A 25,690-nucleotide genomic window follows, 5' to 3' on the forward strand; every position below is an offset into this window, starting at 1 on the left:
GGATGAGGAGTTTGGTGGTGGCAGAGGTCAGGAAAGGGCGAATCTTACAGATGTTACGAAGGTGGAAGTTGCAGGACTTTGTGAGGTTTTGGATGTGGGAAGTGAAGGAGAGTGCGGAGTCCAGGGTGACACCCAGACAGCGGGCTTGAGAGGTAGGGCGAATGGTAGTGTGGTTAACAGTGACATGCACATCTGGGAGGTTCGTGGATGGCCGGGGTGGGAAGATCATAAATTCCGTTTTGTCTAGATTTAGTTTCAGGAACCTAGCGGACATCCAGGAGGAGATGGCTGATAGGCAGGAGGAGACCTTGTCCATGGTAGTGGTGGATATGTCAGGGGTGTGGAGGTAGATCTGGGTGTCATCTGCATACAGATGATTGTTGAAACCCATGGAGGAGATAACCTTGCCAATGGAGGATGTGTATAGGGTGAACAGTAGGGGACCAAGGACCGAACCTTGGGGGACTCCCACCGAGAGGTGGTTGGGGGTGGACGAGGACTCGTTGAAGGCGGTCGTGAAGGATCGGTTGGAGAGGTAGGATGAAAGCCAGGACAGGGCGAGATCGTGGATGCCCAAGGACTGGAGGGACTGTAGGAGTAGGGGATGATCTACTGTGTCAAAAGCTGCTGACAGGTCAAGGAGGAGGAGAATGGAGTATTTACCTTCAGCTTTAGCTAAGGCAAGGTCGTTGACCACTTTGGTGAGAGCAGTTTCGGTTGAGTGGGCAGGCCGAAATCCAGATTGGAGTGGGTCTAGCAGTGAGTTGGCATTGAGGTACTGGGTCAGGCCTTTTGTGAACCAGACGCTCAAGGAGTTTTGAGGCAAAGGGGAGGAGGGAGATAGGACGGTAGTTGGAGGGTAGCGAGGGGTCGAGTGAGGGTTTCTTGAGCAGGGGTAGTACAGTGGCCTGCTTGAAGTCTGAGGGGAAGGTGCCTGTGGATAGGGAGAGGTTGAACAGGGTAGTGAGGACTGGGGCCAATTCCGTGAAGTGAGGCAGGAGTAAATCAGAAGGGATGGGGTCAAAGGGGGAAGTAGTGGTATGGGAAGTCTGCAGTAGGTGGTTGACTTCCTCGGTGGTAGTAGGAGTGAAGGATGTGAGGGTAGGATAGGGTGGAGGAGGAGCTGGTTGGGAGGGGGTGGGAGGTGAAGATTGGATATTGGATATTTCCTGGCGGATGGAGACAATTTTGTTGGTGAAGTGGGTGGCTAAATCTGTGGCAGAGAGGGAGGAAACGGAGGGTGGGGGGGTGGGTTTAAGCAGGGAGTTGAAGGTGGCAAAAAGACGACGGGGGTTGGAAGCTTGTGCTCCGATGAGCTTGGTAAAGTATTTCTGCTTCGCATGAGCAAGGGCAGTGTGGAACTGCAGCAGGTTGGTCTTGTACTGTAGGAAATCCTGGTTAAGTCTAGTTTTTCTCCATTTCCGTTCAGTGGCGCGTGTTTTCCTCTGGAGGATGCGAGTATGGGTAGTGCGCCAGGGCTGGGGGTTAGGGGGTCGGTTGCGGCGAAATATTGGTGGAGCAGCTTTCTCTAGGGCTGATGAGAGAGTTTGGCGATACTGAGCTGCAGCAAGATTAGGACAGGTTAGGGTGGGGAGAGTGGAGGAGAGGGCATGGAGGGGGTCAGCAAGGACACTAGGGTTGAGCTTGCGTAGGTCCCGCTGCCATCGACCAGGTGGGTGGGTGGCTAATTTGGAGGTGCCTTCCGTGAGGAGGTTGAAGGTGAGAAGGTGATGGTCTGAGGGTGAAAAGGGTGCTATGTCAAGGTCTGCAATGGTGGTGGATTTAGTGAATATAAGGTCGAGAGTGTGACCTGCAGTGTGAGTGGGGGTGTTGGCGTGTTGTACTAGTCCAAGTGAGTTGGCAATGGTGAGTAGCCGGGTCACAGCGGAGCTCTGGGCTTCATCGATGGGAATATTGAAATCCCCAAGGATGATGGTGGGGAGGTCAGAGGAGAGGATGTGAGGGAGCCAGGAGGCAAGGTCATCGAGAAATTGTGGGGTGGAGCCCGGAGGGCGGTATAAGACCGCAACAGTGGCAGGGAGGGGGTGGTAGAGGCGGATGGTGTGGGCCTCAAATGATGTGAATTGTAGAGAGGTAGGTGGTGTGAGGACACGGAAGGTGCAGGATGGGGAGAGGAGCAGACCCACCCCTCCCCCGGTCCTGTTGTCTGGTCTGGGGGTGTGACTGAGGTGAAGCCCCCCGTAGGAGAGGGCAGCCTCTGCGGCAGAGTCAGAGGGGGTGAGCCATGTCTCAGTGAGTGCGAGGATGGTGAGGGATTTGGAGAGGAAGAGGTCGTGGACTGCTGTAAGTTTGTTGCGGACGGATCTGGCATTCCAGAGACCGCAGGGTAGGGTGAGTATGTGTTTGTGGGTGGGATGGATGGAAATAAGGTTGGAGCGAGGATGGGTGTTGAGGTTATTTGTGGACAGAGGGCTGTGAAGTGTATGAAGCAGGTCAGCAGGGGATGCTTGTCTGGCAGCAGGCTGTGGCCCAGGATTGGGTGATATATCACCAGCTGCAAGTAAGAGTAGGAGGGAGAGAGTAAGCAAATGTGAATGGGATTTAAATGTTTGTGTGGTTTTTGAGCTGCTGGAGGGAGAGAGAGATTTCAGGAGAGCTAACAGCTCATGAGAAGCTGAGTAAGGTGAGGAAAGCAGAGCAGGTGAAATGAATATGGAGTGTGATACATTGGGAGGATGCATATTGCAATGCAACTTGTAGATGTTTGCAGACAAGCAGAACATAAGAAAAAGTGCAGTAAACATGGTAATGGTCTCTGATTATAACCAGGAAGTTTCCAACCACTAAACAGTTTAAATGAGTATGCAGTTAGTGCAAGCAAACCTGTGTAAAGAAGCAGAGTCTACTTGGCCATGCAACATATGTCCAGCAGTGGCATTTTTAGCAACGGCATTGGAGGCAGTTGTGGATGCAGAGTAGTAGTTTCCAGCAGAGTCCTGCGGCTGTTGAATCCTGTTTGAATTCCTGGTAAATTCTTGGTAAGTTGTAAAGCACTTTGTAATAAATGGCACAAGTGACCTAGGCCACGAGTGACCAAGCTCCAGCGCTTAAATAGGTATGGTAGCTGCCATGGCTGAATTGGAAGTGATTCTGAATTAGAAATTGGGAAAACAGTTCAGCTGAGGATGGGAGTGGCTACCAAAAACCAGGCCTGCTGCAATAAATAATTACTGCTCACTGGGCCGGAACACAAAGGATTCACAAATGTAATATGGGAATTTACTAACACTGCTGAACTACTTAAATTTATATTAAACAATCTTAGTAGCAATGTATGCAGCAGCGTACCAATTAAAACGTGCAGAGAACGATTGCAGTCACAGATTGTACAGCAGACTTTGCAAGGGAGTAGCAAGCGTACCAATTAAATCGTGCAGAGAACGATTGCAGTCACAGATTGTACAGCAGACTTTGCAAGTGCAGTGACAGATGTAGTGAAAGGTATTCAGTGACTGCTGGTATAACAATATGCAGTCACACAGGTGCAGTGAACAGGTATGCATGGACTGGTATTACAAATGTGCAGCTGTCACACACACAGGTACAGTGAACAGTTATGCAGTGACTGCTGGTATTTAACACTGCGTGCTGTCACACAGGTGCAGTGAACATGAACAGGTATGCATGGTTGGACTGGTATTACAAATGTGCAGCTATCACACACACACACAGGTGCAGTGAACAGTTATGCAGTGACTGGTATTATATAACACTGCGTGCTGTCACGCAGGTGCAGTGAACATGAACAGGTATGCACTGGTATTATAAATGTGCAGCTGTCACACACAGGTGCAGTGAAAAGGTAGGCACTGAATGTGCTGGGCCCTGCACAGTATTGCAATTAGCAAGGGCCAGCTGCAACACACAGGGCTGTATAATGCAGTGTCAGTGGCACACATAAAAAAAAACTTCACAAGAACATTAGCTCTGAAAAGAGCTCTTTTTGTGCTGCTTTTCAACAACAAATATCAGCTTGGAGCAAGCTACAAGAGCCTAACTAAGCTTTCCCTAATCTCTGCAGCAATGCTTTTTGCCGCCATGCAGTCATAAATGTAATACAGATGAGAGGTTCAATAAACAGGGACTGGAAACGCTAACCCAGCAGCAGCACACGTGATGGAACAGGAGGAGGCGCAGGAGGAGAAGGCCACGCTTTTTGAGACACAACATCCCAGGCCTTGCATGAGGACAAATAGCGTGCGGATATAGCAATGCTTTTTGCCACCATGCAGTCATAAATGTAATACAGATGAAAGGTTCAATAAACAGGGACTGGAAACGCTAACCCAGCAGCAGCACACGTGATGGAACAGGAGGAGGCGCAGGAGGAGAAGGCCACGCTTTTTGAGACACAACATCCCAGGCCTTGCATGAGGACAAATAGCGTGCGGATATAGCAATGCTTTTTGCCGCCATGCAGTCATAAATGTAATACAGATGAGAGGTTCCGTAACAAGGGACCGGCAACGCTAAACCATCACAGATGTTCATTGGTCATGTTACTTGGTTGGGGTCCTGAAGTGTTGCGTAGTCGTTTCCAATCCAGGATTGATTCATTTTAATTTGAGTCAGACGGTCTGCATTTTCTGTGGAGAGGCGGATACGCCGATCTGTGACGATGCCTCCGGCAGCACTGAAACAGCGTTCCGACATAATGCTGGCTGCCGGGCAAGCCAGCACCTCTATTGCGTACATTGCCAGTTCGTGCCAGGTGTCTAGCTTCGATACCCAATAGTTGAAGGGTGCAGATGGATTGTTCAACACAGCTACGCCATCTGACATGTAGTCCTTGACCATCTTCTCCAGGCGATCGGTGTTGGAGGTTAATGCGCACGCTTGCTGTTCTGTGGGCTGCTGCATGGGTGTCAGAAAATTTGCCCACTCCAAGGACACTGCCGATACCATTCCCTTTTGGGCACTAGCTGCGGCTTGTGTTGTTTGCTGCCCTCCTGGTCGTCCTGGGTTTGCGGAAGTCAGTCTGTTGGTGTACAACTGGCTAGAGGAGGGGGAGGATGTCAATCTCCTCTCTAAAGTCTCCACAAGGGCCTGCTGATATTCTTCCATTTTGACCTGTCTGGCTCTTTCTTCAAGCAGTTTTGGAACATTGTGTTTGTACCGTGGATCCAGAAGGGTATAAACCCAGTAATTGGTGTTGTCCAGAATGCGCACAATGCGTGGGTCGCGTTCAAAGCAGTCTAGCATGAATTGAGCCATGTGTGCCAGAGTCCTGCCACAATCCTCATCATCCTCTTGTGAGCATTGTGATAGTTGTTGTGATGCATCATAGTCGTCACCTTCTTCCTGGTCTGCTTCTGCTGACCATTCGCGCTGAATTGTGGAAGTCCAACGTGCACCGCTCTGGCCCTCGTCAGTGGTGGCATGAAATTCCTGCTCCAACTCCAGCTGTTCCTCCTCCTCTTCTTCGTCATAGCTGCTGGGGCCAGCGTTTCCTGAGGTGGATGGCCTGATGTTGGTACCATCACGCTGATCGTTTTCTCCTTCAGATTCCCCCAGTTGCATCATGACAGCTGTTTCCTTGATTTTCAACATTGACCTCTTCAGTAAACACAGCAGTGGTATGGTAATGCTGACTGAAGAGTTGTCACTGCTCACAAGCAACGTGGACTGCTCAAAATTTTGGAGGACTTGGCAGAGGTCCAACATGTTGGCCCAATCGGATCCACAGAAGCTTGGCAGCTGTCCGGATGTGCCTCGGTACTGCGCTGTCATGTACTGGACCACTGCACTCTTCTGCTCGCAAAAGCGGGCTAGCATGTGCAGCGTAGAATTCCAGCGCGTGGCGGTTTTCAAGCCCATATGGTCATCGGGCTGTGGTAGCTCAACGATAGAACAACAGTGACTGTCCACCTGATCGAATTTGGTCTGTCCACAATGAAGCAACGACCTTATTATCTTGGGTGTGCCCCCCCGAGACTCTCATATAGCCAGCGGTCATTGCTTCATTGTGATATGCAAGCCTCTTCACCGCGGCAAGGTAACGATCACGAAGGGGAATTGGCACATGTACATGCCTTTTGTTTTGTTGTTGCAGCTGCAGTGCAGCCAGAAAAATTAAGCAGGCATGTACACGCACCAGAAAAATTATTATAGCGGCCGCGGCTGGCAACAGCCTTAAAAATTCAGGAATCCGCCTGGTGTCCTGGACCCTGTTGGTGGTGGCAGAGAAGGCAGTCAAGCGACCTGCAGGCAGAGATGCTGTGTGGGGAGTAACTTAGTCTTGGGGCAGGCAGCCAGTCACATGGCATGCAGGCAGAGATGCTGTGTGTGGGGACTGACTTACTCTTCAGGCGGGCAGTAGCCCTCCGGGATCCATGCCTCATTAATTTTGATAAAGGTGAGGTACTGAACACTTTTGTGACTTAGGTGACTTCTCTTCTCAGTGACAATGCCTCCAGCTGCGCTGAAGGTCCTTTCTGACAGGACGCTTGAGGCAGGGCAAGACAGAAGTTGGATGGCAAATTGGGACAGCTCTGGCCACAGGTCAAGCCTGCGCACCCAGTAGTCCAAGGGTTCATCGCTGCTCACGGCGTCTACATCCACACTTAAGGCCAGGTAGTTGGCTACCTGCAGGTCCAGGCATTGGTGGAGGGTGGATCCGGAATGGCTAATGCGAGGCATTGGACTCAAGAATGTCCACATGTTCGACATCACCATGAGATCGCTAGAGTGTCCTGTCCTTGCCTGCGTGGACTTGGGAGAAGGATTACTGGCAGTGGCAACTTTATTGCGTTGTGCTGTGACATCACCCTTAAAGAGACTCTGAAGTGAGAATAAAACTCACTTATTCCCTAAAATGCCGCTATCCCGTGGCAGAACGGGGGTCCTTTACCCCCCCCCCCAAATCCCCCCCTGCAAAATCCACAACCAACTTGGTCGTAGATTTTGCTGCTCATGGAGGCAGAGCTATGAGCTGTAGCTCTGCCCCATGTGTGTCTATCAGCGGCGGATCTCCGTCTCCTCCCCGCCCCTCTCAGTGAAGGAAGACTGAAAGGGGTGGGGAGAGGCGGCGATCAGCGCTGATAGACGCGCTGAGAGGCAGGGCTGCGGCCGTTAGCCCTGCCTCAAGCAGGAAGCGCTCCCTGCACAGCACGGAGGGGATTTGGGGGGTAAAGGACCCCCGTTCTGCTGCGGGCTAACGGCGTTTTAGCAGGGGCAAACATGCCCCTGCTGAATATAAGGGAAAAAGTGAGTTTTATTCTCACTTCAGACTCTCTTTAAATGCATTGTAAAGCATAGTTGTCAGCTTGTTCTGCAAGTGCTGCATCCTTTCTGCCTTCTGGTGAATTGGAAACATCTCCACCACTTTGTGCCTATACCGAGGGTCTAGTAGCATGTCCACTCAGTACAGCTCATTCCCCTTGAGTTTTTTTTATGCGGGGGTCCCTCAACAGGCTGGACAGCATGAAAGACGCCATCTGCACAAATTAGGATTCAGACTATCCATCTCCTCTTGCTCTTGCTCAGTGACGTCAGGTAAGTCCTCCTGCTCCGCCCCCCAGCCACTAACAATACCACGGGAACGTTGAGCAGCACAAGCCCCCTGCCACGCCTTCTGCGGTTGTTCTTCTGCCGCCACCTCCAAAGAAACACCTTCCTCATTATCCGAGTCTGACTCCTCTTCCCCACAGGACTCTTCTTCCTTCTCCTCCCCCCTCTGTGCTGCCGCAGGTATTGAGGAAACATCTGGTTCGGATGAGAATTGATCTCACAACGCTTCCTCCTGTAAGTGTTCCTGTTCACGCTCCTCCACAACTTGATACACCACTATATGCATGGCACGCTCCAGGAAGAAAGCGTACGGGATCAAGTCGCTGATGGCGCCTTCACTGCGACTCACCAGGTTGGTCACCTCCTCAAACGCCCGCATGAGCCTGCATGCATTTCACATCAGTGTCTAGTTCTGGGGCCAGAACATCTCCACCTCCCCAGACTGTGTCCTTCTACTGTAGTTGTAGAGGTACTGGGTGACAGCTTTCTCCTGTTCTAGCAGGTGAAAGAACATAAGGAAGGTCGAATTGTAGCGAGTCGGGCTATCGCAAATCAGGCTTCTCACCGCTGAATATCGGCAAAGTGTGCCGTCTGAAATGCCCACACACCTTCCTGGCCTGCTTCAGGACGTCCTCTAAGCCTGGGTACTTTGACACAAATCTTTGAATGACTAGATTCAGCACGTGTGCCATGCAGGGTACATGTGTCAGCTTTCCCAAATTCAAAGCGGAAATGAGATTGCTGCCGTTGTCACACACCACCACAGTGCCTGCACTGTGTGCTGATCTACCTCCAGTGTGTACAGTGTAAGGTGTTACTCTGTGCCTTTACTGATTGTAAACCAGCTGTATTGTATGCTGATCCCTGCTACTTTCAGTATGTACAGTATTAGCTGTAAAGCCTGGTACACACATACAGTTTTGATTAGCCAATTTTAGCTCTGTTCATAAAATTCATTGTCGGCCCACTTACTGCACGGGGGTGGTAAAATTGGTGGTCCGTGATTGACCAATCAAAATTGTATGTGCGTATACATCTTTGATCCATGCCTATACTGATTGTAAATTATCTAAATAAAGGACAGGGGGCTCCATCCAATATTTCGATGGGCAGGCCCGTTATCAGTAGCTTACACCGCTGCTAAGTTCATGTACATTTGGCCCCACCCATGGCCATGCCCACTCACCTCATGGCCACGCCCACAGGTGCCCCCGATCTCCAAGGACCCTAGAAACGCCCCTGGTGGGAGTAAGCAGTTACACCTGCTCCAGATGGCTTCTTCTCTTCCTCCACTGGTTGCTTTGAACTCTTGGCAGGTATTCTGGGTCCCGGTCACCATGTCAGTGGGGCAGCACCACCCGGTGGTAGAAGAGGAATGATGGAAGAGACTCATCCATCACCCCTTTTCCACCACGGGGTGGCACTGTACCGCTGACAGTCTCCTGTCCAAGGGCCGATTCAAGTAACACTTGGGCCCTAGGGCAAAATTAGCCTGGGGGCCCCCCAACAGACACCCCCCGACCAAAGAGCATCATTAGAGGCCCTTTGTTGCAGCTAAATTTCCCTCCTGGGCCCCTGAGCTGGCTGCTGACCCTCCCCCAATCACCTCCCAACTTAACAGACTCTGCAGAGTCCCTGGGGAGCAACAGTTAAGATGGGGGAGGGACAACTTGGGGGCCCCTACAGGCTCTGGGGAAATTGCCCATTTTTTCCTATGGTAGCTCCGGCCCTGCCTGGATCCAGATCACATGTAATGTCATGTGATCGGAATCAAGAATACCTGCTGGGAGTATGTTGCCACCGCAGTGGAGGAAGAAGAAGCCGATCCAGACGTCCGGACAAGTATGTATGCGCTCCCTGCCACCACCTAATCTGCAGCCGCATACCCAGCTAAGCCTGCCAGGCTTGGGAAGGCACACTTCCCCGGTGGCAGGAAAAATTTGGCCCTGCAGCTCAATAAATGTTTACTTTATTTTGCTGCTAAAGGTTTAAAAATCCTGAATTTCTGGAAAAATATACTGTTCTCTTTAATTGTACAACCACTAAATTACTCACCTTTTTACAGTAATTGCTATAATCTAATATGACCCGGAGACTTGAAAAATCCACAAAATAGCACTTAATTTTTAATCAATCCACAGCAATTTTGCTGGGATAAGGGCTCATTTTCCTGCATGCAAATTCAGATTGGGAAACACAGCCTATTAAAATCGCCATCCGATGCACATTTGAAAAATTGAATTTAAACGCATCACGCATGTGAATTCTTATAACTACATACAATACATAAATACAGCTAGAGGGATTCGGAAGAGTCTCTCATAAAACCTGTGCCGCCATCGTATCTCGATAGACGCATGCGGTGCACAGTGGAAAAGGACCCTAATTAGGTTCTCCTATAATATCTAGGCCTGGAGTAAACCAAATTCTTTAGAGTCCAAGATATTAATCTAATAAACTTAATATGTAAGACATACTAAAAACCAACCAAAAGCCATCCTTGATACACCGAGAAAAGATCTTTCTTGTACAAAAAGACCAGCATTAAGATGATGCCACAGATAATAACAGAGATGTTCTGCACAATCAGGGAACTTTGTGCCACTACAAAAGAAAAGGAGAGAGAAAATAACGGTTAGATCAAGTCTAAAATTACACTATTATAGATTTATACAGTGCCAACATCCAGGGGTGTAGCTAGAAATCATAGAGCCCCATAGCAAAGTTTTGATTAGGGCCCCCCACCCCAAAAAAGTCATTAGGCACCTTTGTGTCCCTCCCAAACACACTAATTTACGGTAGCCAGAAAGTGCTGTAAAAGATGGACATTAGACTATGACTACCCCATCACAAAAACATACAGATAAGTTAATTGGCTTCCCCACCATACTGGCCCTAGAGTACAATGGATATATGACTATGGCAGGATAAGATTGTGAGCTCCCCTGAGGACAGTCAGTGACATGACTATGTACTCTGTACAGTGCTGCAGAAGATGTTGGCGCTATATAAATACTAAATAATAATAATAATAATACCTGGTAACAAAAAGGTTAAGGTTAGGCACAGTGGTTAAGATTACTTACCTTCCCTGTTATTTCCATTTCTTTTATTTGACTGCCGGGTATTGGTCTGTAAGTGCCCTCCCATATTCAGCTACATTCACGCATCATAGTCAGAGCTGTGAATGAGCACATCTTTCTGATCCTGCGTGAGTTTATGAACCATGCATGCTCAGTCAAAGGACTACTCATGCAGGAACGAAAGAAGACGAGCCCAAGGGGTTACTTTTACTGAGCATGTGTGGTTCATGAACTTGCACTTGCTCAGTACAAATGCATTCATGGCTGAGACTGTGGCCCAGGGGTGTGCCTGAAGATAGGAGGGCACTTAGAGATAAAAGAATAACAGGTAATGGAATGGATCCTTTGGAAAGCAGTAAGCTCTTCCACGCATGTGTGGTACGGCCACGCGCTTGAATGAATAGGAGTGTAGCAGCGATCTTTTAGAGGTTCCTGGGCAGTGAGGGTGGTTTGGAGGCGGACATGGGAAGCCATAGAGAGTGTCAAGCATCCAGAAGCTTCCCTCTTCTAAGGTAAATAGCTCACTTTTAGGGCTCATTCACACTACAGAGTGCATACACGATCGCGATTTTGTGCATGCGTTGCCATCGTGCGGTCATCGCACAGAATAAACGTTGTGGTGCGCTAGGAGCGCAGACGTCGGCAGCCAACCCATCAGGAGAATTTTCGCGATTAGATGTTCCCAGAAGCATTACATCGTAACGCATGGGAACACCCACCTGTAAAGTGAATGGTAACATGAAAGTCTATGGACTTTCACGTTGCCATGTAGATTGTACACTATGTGCGTTGCATCAAAACTGACAGCGCAGCACATAGTGTGAATGAGCCCTTAATTTTTTTTTACATCTCAGGTTCTCTTTAACTTACACTGTTTCAGGAACTTCCACAGGCCCACAGTGAATATGTCCTCCTTCACAGCTGTAGTGGGTGATGGCCCAAACTGATCGCTAGTGAACAATTCGGGAGCGCTCTGCGCATATGTACTACTGCCATAGCTTGTTGGCAAAGAAGTAGGTAGATGAACAGGCCTGAACCAGACAATATTCAAATATTTGCTAAGTTAGCACAGCACACTCTTTATCACCGAGATTTTTTCCTTTTTTTAATTACAAACAGTGAAGATGCATTGTGTCTCCCAGGCTCCAGACCCTGCACTTTTACACACTGTGTCTCCCGACTCCCACCTCCCCCTCACATATACAAGTATGTTGCTACCATAGGAGTCTCTGTCTCCCACCCCCCTCTCTCCCCCAGATGACCCCCGCAGCTGGCCGGTCAGTGCTGTACACAGCAAGTTACAAACTCACTGGTAAGCTTCCTGCTGTCCCGGCTGCTGCTTCTCTCTCCCCGCTGCTCGGACACTGACTTGACAAGTTCAAACAGCCACAGCTCTGCCTCCTTTACTGAAGCCTGGTTGGCAGAACATCCGTGCATGATGGCTGAATGAACACAGACGGGAGGAAGGGGGGCGGAGTCTGCCTTTAGCTGAAACTGCCGCTGTTGCAGCAGATAATTTGCACATGGGGGGACCCGCTGCAGACCCTCAAATTGCTGTCGGGCACCCTTGTGGCTGTGGGCCCCATAGCAGCTGCTACCGTTGCTATAGCGACCCCTACGCCACTGCCAACATCTGCTGTGGTTATGTACATTTGCAGTGGTGCAAAAAATATATAGGCAGTACCTATTTTCTAACTGCTCTGCGTGTTATAAGCGCTTTTGTAAGCGCTTTAGCAGAGCAATGACGTTTGTCAGGAAGTGATTACTTTGCCCCTGGAAATGAATAAATACAATATATTTATTCATTAAAGCGCTGGGGAAATCGCTATACAAAGCGCTTTTTCAAGCTCTTTGCGATTTCCCTATACCTTCCATTGAGGGCAAATGACCCTGAAAATGGTACATGCATCGCTTTTGTCAGCGGCAAGCAAACGGAACGCCCCAGTGAAAACTATCTCATTGGAAAGCATAGCGTAAGCACTTTTAGAGCTATTTGTACAAATCGCCTGTGCTTAAAAATTCCAAAAAATGCCTCTAGTGTGAACGAGCCCTTACTGAAGCAAAAAAGCCACTGCTAGTAAACATCCTTCTGACATCTGATTGATTTGATGCAGAACCTTTGTTTCTGTCCAGGTAATAGTGCGCCTGCATTCCACTATACTATATATTTCATCATGAAATCTATTGAAAACCTGTGGGCACCCAGGTCTCCCCATCTATGTACCATCCCCGGACATGCAGAGTGTAGGCAGGGGCGTAACTAGACATCAATGGGCCCCCCTGCGAAACCTTGGATGGGCCCCCCCCGTGAAACTTTGGATGGGGCCCCCCGCCCCCCTCGCTTTCTGCACAGGAAAACTGAGGACCAATGTGTTTTCCCCATGCAGATAAAAACACTTAGACTTAAAGGAAACGTCAGGCAATCTATGCTACCCCCAGATCTACTTACCCGAGGCCATAAAGTCATTAGCACGTGTGATAAGAATCTAGGAATCCTTTTGCTGAAAAGGGAAAGTCTACAACTTTTTTTCAAACTGTGACTCCTTTGTTTGTAAGGTTGAACATCTAGTCATCAGAACTTTGCAGCAGTGAGAGACAGATGTTTTTACGAACCCTAGGGAGCAGGGACAGTGTACAAATTCCAAAGTGTGTGTGATTCCTTATCTGTGTGCTGGACACATGCAGTCAATATAACAATAGTGCGAGAGCAGAATAAGTTTTTTTTCTCCATGCCCTTAGCTGTCAGTCTCTCAAACTTTTCCCCCCACGAGCCCCCTGTGGCTTCTGGGCCCCCTGCGGAGGTATCCCTTGCAGGGTCTATTGTTACACCCCTGAGTGTAGGCAGTGGAGCCTACACTCACTTGTCTGCTGGCACATATCTTCTCTCCACCGACGGACATTCCTCACAGTCTCTTCTCTCCCAGGGCGCCGGTGTCCTGTGACTAAATGCTAGAGGCCGCCATGGCTACCTTATGTGACCACTAGAGGCCTCTAGGATTTGGCACATGACACAGGCACCCTAGTAGAGAAGAGGAGAGCGGAGGAGCGCCGGCGAGGGAGAGAACACATAAGAGAAAATGACAATGGACAGGTGAAAGTAAGCTCTGCTGTTGCATCTGTCTTCCTGAAATCTAATGCTTCTAGTGACACTCTCCTGACCAGACGTCGATCAAGAAATCTCTTCTGTTTGTTGCAACAGACCAAATAGATTGATTTTGGCTAAAAATCGATCACTTAGAAATAATTTTCAGCATTGTTTTCTAGTATATTCCATAAAATGATCGAAGTGGACGGATATCGATGGAAAATATCGACCAGTGTATGGCCACCCTTGCACACTGCAAACGATTCCGATTCAGATTCCGCTTTTTAATCAGTTTTTACATCCGATTCCGATTCCGATTTGCAGTTTGCTCCTTGCACACTGTAAATCGGAATCTGAATCAGATGTAAAAAACAGTTAAAAAGCTGAATCGGAATCGCTTGCAGTGTGCAAGAGGCCTTAGAGTTCCACCTGGATGGTTCATCTTGCAGCAAACAATGAGATTTAAGACTTAGCTTGAAAGGCTTGTAAGACTGGTGACATCATTTCTTTCATTTCATTCTTGTTCAGTAAACAATCTTTTATAACCAATTAAAATGTATGAGCCAGTGGTGAAAGTGACTGCAATCACATTAGAACCATTGTCTCATGAAATGCACAACTTTTTCTGAGAGAACCAGAGATTCAGCGATCAAAGAAAAGATTCCATTCTGTAAAATAATTTAAAAAAAAAAATCCAAATACGTCTTCTTGCCACCAGCAGACAAAATAGTCTTCTTAGCATTTCAAAAAGCACTTCAACATTGTACAGTGATTTTTTTACTCTGGGATATAAAAAAAAGACTCAATTTATTTAAAAATAACAAAAATATTTGTTAAAAAAATAAACACTGGGGGATCGAACAGACTCCACCAACAGAAAGCTCTGTTGGTGTGGAGAAAGGGGGGGGGGGGGGGGGGAATCACTTGTGTGCTGAGTTGTGCGGCCCTGCAGCGAGGCCTTAAAGCTGCGGACCAGAAGAAGCAGCACCTTCCTAGTGTACACTGCTCCCCTTCCCACTGCTTGACCTCACACACTTTACTCCTCTCCACCCCCACTGCAAAAAGCGCCTTGTCAGCTATCCAGCTGACTTCGTTTCTGTACAGCCTGGCCCAATGATGTTGCCCAGGGACAGGGTGTCGATTCCCAACGAGCAACTTCAGTCAAAGGTGTGTACGCACCTTTAGAAATGTTGCTATGAGCTAATCTAAGGCAGTGGCGGCTCCAGGAATTTTTTTTTTTTAGGGGTGCTATGCAGGTGCTGGACCAATTTCCGGGGTAGCTGATGACCTGCGCCGCGGCAAAAAAATGGGTGTGGCTAAAAACCGAAGCGCGCTGCGGCAAAAATGGGCGTGGTCATGACCGTATGAGGGTGGGGCTAACTGTAATTTAAAGTGAACCCGGGGTGAGAGTGATATGGAGGCTGCCATATTTATTTCCTTTTAAACAGTTCTAGTTGCCTGGCAGTCCTGCTGATCTATTTGTCTGTAGTAGTGAACTGAATTACACCAGAAACAAGCATGCAGATAATCTTGTCAGTTCTGACAATATTGTCAGAAACCCCTGACCTGCTGCATGCTTGTTCAGGGTCTATGGTTGAAAGAATTAGAGGCAGAGGACCAACACGGCAGCCAGGCAGCTGGTATTACTTAAAAGGAGATAAATATGGCAGCCTCAATATTATTCTCACCTCGGGTTCCCTTTAACCACTTGCCGACCGCGCACTCATACCGCGCGTCGGCAAAGTGGCAGCTGCAGGACCAGCGACGCAGTATTGCGTCGCCAGCTGCAGGCTGATTAATCAGGAAGCAGCCGCTCGGGCGAGCGGCTGCTTCCTGTCAATTCACGGCGGGGGGCTCCGTGAATAGCCTGCGGGCCGCCGATGGCGGCTCGCAGGCTAAATGTAAACACAAGCGGAAATAATCCGCTTTGTGTACATTTGTACGGCGCTGCTGCGCAGCAGCGCCGTAAGGCAGATCGGCGATCCCCGGCCAATCAGCGGCCGGGGATCGCCGCCATGTGACAGGGGACGTCCCGTCACTGGCTGCACAGGACGGATAGCGTCCTGTGCAGCCCTGATCTCCGGGGGTGAGCAGGTAGGAGAGGGAGGGGGGAATTTCGCCGCGGAGGGGGGCTTTGAGCTGCCCCCCCCGCCAGCCACATGCAGGCATGAGAGATCGGACCCCCCCAGCACATCATCCCCCTAGTGGGGAAAAAAGGGGGGTGATCTGATCTCTCTGCCTGCTACATGATCTGTGCTGGGGGCTGCAGAGCCCACCCAGCACAGATCACTCAGCACAGCGCTGGTCCTTAAGGGGGGGTAAAGGGTGGGTCCTCAAATGGTTAAAAGTGCAATGCAAAGACAGAGGGCCCAGATTTTGGTGACCCTTTCCCCAGAAAATTCACATAATTGTGCAGGTTTTCTCAAGAAAATACACGTAATGTGAGCAGATTTGAACAAAAAACACGTTCAATAACCCCAATATGCACAATCGTTAGCAGATATGGCCCCAATATGCACAATCGGTAGCAGATATGGCCGCAATATGCACAATCGGTAGCAGATATGACCCCAATATGCACAATCGGTAGCAGATATGACCCCAATATGCACAATCAGTTGCAGATATGACCCCAATATGCACAATCGTTAGCAGATATGACCCCAATATGCACAATCGTTAGCAGATATGACCCCAATATGCACAATCGTTAGCAGATATGACCCCGATATGCACAATCGGTAGCAGATATAACCCCAATATGCACAATCGGTAGCAGATTTGACCCCAATATGAAACAATCGGTAGCAGATATGACCCCAATATGCACAATCGTTAGCAGATATGACCCCAATATGCACAATTGTTAGCAGATATGACCCCAATATGCACAATCCTTCCTCAGCAGTTCTGACCACAATCAGCAGTACCACCTGGAAAAGAAAAGAAAAACCCATTTACTCACCTACAGCCAGAAGACCTTCTTTCCCGACCTGTCCCGACCTCCTTGTGGCGCGCAGCTCCCACGATCCTCTTCTTTCCGGACGTCAGGTTACTTCCTGCCTCCATGCTGAGAGCGCATGCTGAGAGCAGGGCTATGGGAAAATGGCCGCCTGAAGCCCTGCACTGCAGACTCGAAGTCTGCAGAGCAGGGCTTCGGGCGGCCATCTTACCGTAGCCCTGCCTGCTGCTCCGGGCTGCCGCTGTGAACTGACTCGGCGTCCTGAAGTCAGTTCACGCCAGGGGGTGCTTTGGGGGTGCTTGGACAATTCTAGGGGGTGCTTGAGCACCCCCTTGCACCCCCTGGCGCCGCCCCTGATCTAAGGTATATTAGTTAATTATTTGATAAGTAAGGGATCTATGTATTAAGATAAATAAGTTGTGATATTTTACATATAAAATATAAAAGCAAAGTGTACCTGAAGGAAAAAGAAGTGCCCCTAGGGAGTACTTACCTCACGAGGGGGAAGCCTCTGGATCCTAGAGAGGCTTCTCCCTTCCTCCTCACTAGAGGGAATCCAGCTCTGGCTCTTCCAAGAATTCTCTTGTCACCGCTTGTCAGGGGCATTTCTGGCCTGGATGTCACTTCAAGCAAGACATTTCTTTGCCTTAAAGTGAACCGAGCACCTTTTTAGCACTCAGGACATTTCTATAGCACATGAAAAATGCATGCCAACGTTCTGTTTCATTATTAAAATAAACTTTTATTTTACCTTGTATTTTACAATCAAAGTCGTTTTAATAGCCTGTTTCAGCAGCCTGACCATCCGCAGAAATCTCAGGAAGCTAATTGTTTTATTGAGCTAATTACCCAGAAGAAAACAATCTCTTTTCAACAACAAAGGGGGTGGGTAATTAGGACTGTTAGACACACACAATGTTTTGAAGAAACAGTCCTAATCACCCACCCCCTTTGTTGATGAAAAGAGATTGTTTTCTTCTGGGTAATTAGCTCAATAAAACAATTAGCTTCCTGAGATTTCTGCGGACGGTAAGGCTGCTGAAACAGGCTATTAAAACGACTTTGATTGTAAAATACAAGGTAAAATAAAAGTTTATTTTAATAATGAAACAGAATGTTGGCATGCATTTTTCATGTACTATAGAAATGTCCTGAGTGCCAAAAAGGTGCTCGGTTCACTTTAACTACTTCCTGTGGCAATGCATTCCACATCTTAATCACTCTTACTGTAAAGAACACTTTCCTAAATAAATGGCTAAAATGCTTTTCCATGCACAGATCATGTCCTCCAGTCCTTTGTGAAGGCCTAGGGACAAAAAGCTCCCCCGCCAAGCTTTTATATTGACCTCTGATGTATTTATATATGTTAATTAGATCCCCTCTTATGCTGGGAATACACCATAAGTTTTTTCAGCAGATAGATGGTTCGATAAATAATTTCCGTCATGTCCGATCTTATTTCCAAACATTTTTCGGATCGATTTCTCATAGAAGTAAATGGAAATTGATAAGAAAAGATAAGAAAATCTATCGGACAGTAAATCGACTGAAAAATCTCATCGTGTATTCCCAGCATAAGGCGTCTTTTCTCTAGACTAAATAAACCCAGTTTATCTAAACTTTTTTTGTTAAGTGAGACCTACCATCCCTCATTAGAGATGTCCCGAACAGTTCGCATGCAAACTTATTTGCGCGAACAACGCAGATTCGCGTTCACGGCTGAACACAAACTTTATGCGAGTCCGACCCACCCCCTATACTACATCATTGGGCTAAACTTTGACCCTCTACATCACAGTCAGGCTGCACTCCCTCCTGGAGCCCCCCCCCCCCCCCCCTTATATAAGGCAACAGCGTCGGCTGTGTTCTCACTCTGTGTGCTGCAGTATTAGTGAGCGAAGGGAGAGACATTGGAGAGATAGGGAAAGCGATAGTTAGGAGGTCGGTTAGCTTGCTCCTTGCTGATATTTGTTGCTGAAAAGCACCACCAAAACAGCTCTTTTGAGAGCTAATGTTCTTGTGATGTTTTTTTTTTTTTTTGTGTGGCCCACTGACACTGCATATACAGCCCTGTCTGTCGCAGCTGGTTCTTGCTAATTGCTATACTGTGCCTAGTGTGACTGCTGCAAATTGTATTTAACACCAGCATACTTTTTACTGCACCTGTGTGACCGCACGCTGTTTCATATACCAGCAGTCAGTGCATCCATTTTCACTGCACCTGTGTGACCGCATGCTGCTTTATATAGCAGTCACTGCATCCATTTTCACTGCATCTGTGTGACCGCATGCTGCTTTATATAGCAGTCACTGCATACATTTCACTGCATCTGTGTGACCGCACACTGTTTTATATACCAGCAGTCAGTGCATCCATTTTCACTGCACCTGTGTGACTGCACATTGTAATATACCAGCAGTCAGTGCATACCTTTCACTGCACCTGTGTGACTGCACATTGTTATACCAGCAGTCACTGCAACCTTTTCACTGCACCTGTGTGACTTCACATTGTTATACCAGCAGTCACTGCATACCTTTCACTGCATCTGTGTGACCGCACGCTGTTTTATATACCAGCAGTCAGTGCATCCATTTTTACTGCACCTGTGTGACTGCACATTGTATTAGTCAAGTCAGTGCATACCTTTCACTTCATCCCCCCCAATATGGACAAAACAAAGGCAGAGGCAGGCCACCCGACAGGTCTGTTCAAGGTTGTGCTGACGTGATTTCGTGCAGCCCTGGAACAAAGTACAGTGTTCAGAACACCTTATCTTCCTCAGCTTCTGCACGGAACCGTGACATATCTTCCTCCGCAGCCACCACTGCTACTACTAGCACCACATCAGCTCCATTTCACACTTCGTAGGAGTTATTTGGGGGGGAACTAACTGATTTACAGCTATTGTTACAAGATGATGGCGCTAAGCATGTTACACCACCACCTCATATGTCTGAGTTAGACGCCAGTATGGACCTAAGGTGTAAGGATGATAGAGTACCTGTTGTTGGTGCAGTTTTGGAGGTGTCTGATACAAGCGAAGCTGTGGAGGATAATGATGATGATGATGATGATACTGCCATGGATGTCAAGTGGGTTCCCAATAGAAAAGATGAACAGGGGGACAGTTCAGAGGGGGAGTCAGACAGGAGTAGGATGAGACTAGTTGCTGAAAGAAGCAAGGGGAGCTCATCATCAGAAACAGCTCATGGCAGTGTCCGGCAGCATGTATCGCAACCTATGGACAGCCAGCCAACATGTTCTTCAAGGTCAGCTGCTGACGTCACCACCAAAGTGCCATCATTTCAGGGCTCAGTGGTGTGGAATTTTTTGTGTGTGGAAAAGCAGCACACAAACGCAATGCCACCCTCCGCCTCCTCTTCCTCCTTCAGGTGCAGCATCTTCAGCTGCTTTATCCCTTGCACCTTCACAGCCACCCTCCTCCACTCTGCCTCTCACCTTGAGCGGTTCCTGCTCCTCTGCCCACAGCAGCAGCCAGGTGTACATGAAGGAAATCTTTGAGTGGAAGAAGCCAATGTCTGCCAGTCACCCCCTTGCCCGGCGTCTGAAAGCTGGCTTGGCGGAACTGTTAGCCCGCCAGCTGTTACCATACCAGCTGGTGGACTCTGAGGCCTTCCGAAAATTTGTGGCGATTGGGACACCGCAGTGGAAGATACCAGGCCGCAATTTTTCTCAAAAGGCAAAACCCAAACTGTACCGTGATGTTGAAAGGCAATCTCTGGCACACAGCGTTGGGTCTAGGGTCCATCTGACCACAGATGCCTGGTCTGCAAAGCACGGTCAGGGTAGGTACATTACTTATACAGCACATTGTGTCAACCTGGTGACCGCTGGCAAGCAAGGAGTACGTGGCTGTGCAGCAGACATAGTTGTGACACCTCCACGGCTTGCAGGCAGGCCTGCTGCCACCTCCTCTCCTTCTCCTCCTACTCATCCTGCTGTATCCTCTTCACTGTCGTCGTCCTCCTCGGCTGAGTGGCAGTGCCAATCTACTGGTGCTGCAATCTCCTCTTAAACTACACACCCCCAGCTCCCCAGGGCCTATGCTGCATGCCAGGTACGACGGTGTCATGCCATCTTGGATATGTCTTGCCTCAAAGCCGAGAGTCACATTGGAGAAGCCCTCCTGGCTGCTCTGAACAAACAGGTGGATCAATGGCTGACCCCGCACCAACTGGAGATTGGCAACGTGGTGTGTGACAACGGCAGCAATCTCAATTCCGCTTTGAATTTGGGAAAGCTGACACATGTACCATGCATGGCACATGTGCTGAATCTAGTCATTCAAAGATTGGTGTCAAAGTACCCAGCCTTAGAGGACATCCTGAAGCAGGCCAGGAAGTTGTGTGGGCATTTCAGGTGGTCTTACACGGCCATGGTGCGCTTGGCCGATATTCATCAGAGAAACAACTTGCCGGGGAGGCACTTGATTTGCGATAGCACGACTTGTTGGAATTCAACAATCCTCATGTTTGACCGCCTGCTACAACAGGAGAAAGCCATCAAGTATCTGTATAACTACAGTGAAAGGTCATGCTCTGGGGAGCTGGGCATTTTCTGGCCAAAGTACTGGACACTCATGCGTAATGCATGCAGGCTCATGCATCCATTTTAGGAGGTGACAAACCTGGTGAGTCACAGTGAAGGTGCCATCAGCGACTTCATCCCATATGCTTTCTTCCTGGAGCGTGCCATGCGTAGAGTGGTAGATCAAGCTGTAGGGGAGCGAAATCAGGAAGAGGAGGAAGAGTTGTGGGAAACATCACCTGCGGCATCACAGAGGAGGAGGGGGGAGGAGGAGGAGGAGTCGTCGTCTGGGGAAGAGGAGTCAGATGAGGAAGGTTATTTTTTTGAGGAAGAGGCAGAAGAACAACCGCAGCAGGCATCGCAGGGGGCTTGTGCTGCTCACCTTTCCCGTGGTATTGTTTGTTGCTGGGGGAGGAGGAGAACTTACCTGGCATCACTGAGGAAGAGCAAGATGAGATGGCTAGTACGTCGGCATCCGACTTTGTGCAGATGGTGTCTTTCATGCTGTCCTGCCTGTTGAGGGACCCCCGTATAAATAAACTTAAGGGGAATGACCTGTACTGGGTGGCAATGCTACTAGACCCTCGGTATAAGTACAAAGTGGCAGAGATGTTACCAAATAACCACAAGGCCGAAAGGATGCAGCACTTGCAACACAATTTGGGAAGTATGCTTTACAGTGCGTTTAAGGGTGATGTCACAGCACAACGGAATAAAGGTGCCACTGCCAGTAATCATCCTCCTCCTCCCATGTCCATGCAGGCAAGGACAGGACGCTCTAGCGATCTCATGGTGATGTCGGACATGCGGACATTCTTTTCTCCAATGCCTCGCCTCAGCCCTTCCGGATCCACCCTCCACCAACGCCTCGACCGGCAGGTAGCTGACTACCTGGCCTTAAGTGCAGATATAGACACTCTGAGCAGCGATGAACCCTTGGACTACTGGGTGCGCAGGCTTGACCTGTGGCCAGAGCTGTCACAATTTGCCATCCAACTTCTGGCTTGCCTTGCCTCAAGCATCCTGTCAGAAAAGACCTTCAGTGCAGCTGGAGGCATTGTTAGTGAGAAGAGAAGTCGCCTAGGTCAAAAAAGTGTTCAGTACCTCACCTTTATGAATGAGGCATGGATCCCGGAGGGCTACTGCCTGACCGAAGACTAAGTCAGTCTCCACACACCATAGGGGCTTGAAAACCGCCATCGCCTGCACTCTCACCATGGTGTGCACCAGTCCAGCATGGCCCTCACTACACAAACAGCTGTTTGCGGTGTGTTACACAGTGAGTTTGGTCGGTCAGTGTGAAGCAGTACACGAATTACACTACCTGATCCATGTATAGTACACATGCAAGATGTTTTATAAGCACTTTAGGCCTCTAATTTAGGAATGCAATGTGATTTCTGCCCTTTTGGGATTATAACCCTGCTGTGCAGGGTCGGACTGGGACACTGGGGGCCCACCAAAGAAATTTAAACCTGGGGCCCACACATCCCATGATTGCGGTGAAAAAAGGGCGTGACCATGCACTGGAAGGTGGGCGTGGTCATGATGTATTTTGGACAGGGCCAAATGTACATGATCTTAGCAGCATTGTAATTCAGAGACACTGCTGCCCAGCAAAACTTTGCATAGAGTCCCCTTCTTCAATATAAAGTAATGTCCTTCTTTGCAGAGGTTGCGACCGCATCGGGGCCCTTGGGCCAAAGGGGCCCTGAAGGGCCCTCCCTCAACTACAGTATTACCTCTCTATTGGTCCTGTGCTCATAATAATCACTTCTATAGATACTTTGAACAGTGGTAATCATTAACAAGCTATTTCCCATCCCCTTCTTGCACCTCTGACACTGTAGTTGCCATTGGCAGGTTTTGGTGCGTCATATCAATAGTTCTTTATAGAGTGCTTGGGGGGCCCCATTGTAAAATTTGCTTACAGCTCCTTAGCTACGCCACTGCTCTCAGCATGAGTGATTACAGCACTGAGAAGATAATTTTTGTGCTGCAGGCAGAAATTCGAGCACTTTCAGACAAGGAGGGGGGGCCCACCAGAGACCAGGAGGCAGGGCCCAGCGAGGGAAAAAACTGTACTACTGTGACCCAGTCCGACCCTGCTGCTGTGCGTCAAATCCGTAATTTTCCCTTAGCGTGTATCCCACTCCGCCATGCCCCCCTCCAGGTGTTAGACCCCTTGAAACATCTTTTCCATCACTTTTGTGGCCAGAATTAGTGTTTGTAGTTTTGAAAGTTCGCCTGCCCATTGAAGTCTATTGTGGTTTGCGATGATTCGCGGGTTCGTGAACTTTTGCAGAAGTTCGTGTTTGCGGGTTCGCGACATCTCTATCCCTCGTATCAATTTTGTTGCTCGTCTCTGCACCTGTTCTAAAACTGCAATATCTTTCCTGGAATGTGGTGCCCAGAACTGAATTCCATACCCCAGATCTGGCCATACTAGAGAATAAACAGGGGCAATATTATGCTAGCATCTCAAGTTTTTTTTTCCCTTTTAATGCATCCCAAAATTTTATTAACTTTAGCTGCAGCGGCTTGGCATTGAATACGATTATTTAACTTGTTGTCGATGAGTACTTCTAAGTCCTTCTTCAAGTTTGATGTCTCCATCTGCATCCAGTTTATTTTGAATGGTGCTAGACCATTGGTACTTTCCAAACCTTCCCAAACCTATACAGGTAGATGCTCCACCAACCCACCATACCATTTAGTGATGAATTACTATTTAATCAACCTCCTATTTATGGGTCTGTTCATCCTACAAGAGCCTCCCACCCTCACCCAAGCTCCAGCAGCCCCGAAAAGCCCTGCCAATGCAGCATCACAGGGGAACGTCCATGAAATCATAGTGCTCCAGTGTGCACACTTACACAGGACAGCACCAGCAAGGTCAGGTATCATGACCCACATATAAAGCAATACATATGTCCCTCATTTCAGAATACATATTCACAAACACTAAGGGATATGTAGTACACATAGGTGATTGTCTGTTAGCATCACGCCGGACCTGTTACAGATGACAGGCATTCTCAGCACAGACACTGGAATCTTATGCCTGCTTTCACTGCACCTTATGCTCCTCTACACACGGACTTGAGTTTGGCACTGACATTTGGATATATTTCTACATAGAGATACACCCAGTTATGGGGGGAGAAGACTGGGATTTCATCACTCAATGTATACAATTTTGGACTACATTGGGTAACTCCATATCAGTTTAACTCGATATCTGAGGTGGATGGTTTATTATACAAATACTCAAGAGCCTGTATACAGTGGGATGCGATCGTCATGATTTTCCTGTATAAATCATTGGTTGTTAGGATAAAAAAGTCAGTTAAATATATCATATAGGAGGCACACACAGTGATATTTGAGAAGTGAAATTAAGTTTATTGGATTTACAGAAAGTGTGCAATAATTGTTTAAATTTGGGCTCTGTTGTCATTGTATTGATTCCAAAACCTTTTGAAAGTAATTATTGGAACTTAAATTGGCTTGGTAAGCTCAGTGACCCCTGACCTACATACACAGGTGAATCCAATTATGAGAGCGTATTTAAGGGGGTCAATTGTAAGTTTCTCTCCTCTTAATTTTATCTGAAGAGTAGCAACATGGGGGTCTCAAAACAACACTCAAATCACCTGAAGACAAAGATTGCTCACCATCATGGTTTAGGGGAAGGATACAGAAAGCTGTCTCAGAGATTTCAGCTGTCTGTTTCCACAGTTAGGAACATATTGAGGAAATGGAAGACCACAGGCTCAGTTCAAGTTAAGGCTCGAAGTGGAAGACCAAGAAAAATCTCAGATAAACAGAAGAGACAAATGGTGAGAACAGTCAGAGTCAACCCACAGACCAGCACCAAACACCTACAACATTATCTTGCTGCAGATGGAGTCACTGTGCATCGTTCAACCATTTGGCGCACTTTAAACAAGGAGATGCTGTATGCGAGAGTGATGCAGAGAAAGCCTTTTCTCTGCCCACAGCACAAACAGAGCCGCTTGAGGTTGAACACGCTGAAACCAGCGCAGGAGATTTGGACGCAGCGCAGGAGATTTAGGCGCAGCCGGCACCACCATAGGCAGTAATAGGAATTACGGCTATAGCAGGCACCAGGGCCGGGCCGAGGCAGAGGCTGAAGAGGCTCCAGCCTTAGGGCGCAGTGTAGGAGGGGGCGCACAATTCATTCAGCTGTCATTCCCAATTGTGTTTGAAACAGAGATAAATAAGAAAAGGGCATACATAGCAGTGACTGCAAGCCAGATAACTAGAGATTAAGGTGTTGGGGATGTTGGGGGCCCTGGGGCGCCTCTTAGTCTAATAGCAATTAGTGTGTGACGGCTGGGGTGGGAGGGATGGAGGGGCGCACTTTGCTTTCTCAGCCTTGGGTGCTGAAGGACCTTGTCCCGGCTCTGACAGGGAGTAACTTCAGCGCCATCAGAAGATGGAGCTGCAGTCAG

At 48.4% G+C, this 25,690-nt stretch overlaps 1 protein-coding gene across 1 annotated transcript in view; it reads right to left on the reverse strand.

The window, feature by feature from the left end:
- SLC40A1 (solute carrier family 40 member 1) overlaps positions 1 to 25,690 on the reverse strand; it is a 445,358-nt gene that overhangs the window by 143,363 nt on the left and 276,305 nt on the right. The window contains exon 4 of the mRNA XM_068244931.1: positions 10,019 to 10,134. Coding sequence (XP_068101032.1) covers positions 10,019 to 10,134 — 116 coding nt within the window. The remainder of the gene's footprint in view (positions 1 to 10,018; positions 10,135 to 25,690) is intronic.

The sequence above is a fragment of the Hyperolius riggenbachi genome, chromosome 7 (assembly GCF_040937935.1).
Source record: "Hyperolius riggenbachi isolate aHypRig1 chromosome 7, aHypRig1.pri, whole genome shotgun sequence".
Classification (NCBI taxonomy): Eukaryota; Metazoa; Chordata; class Amphibia; order Anura; family Hyperoliidae; genus Hyperolius; species Hyperolius riggenbachi.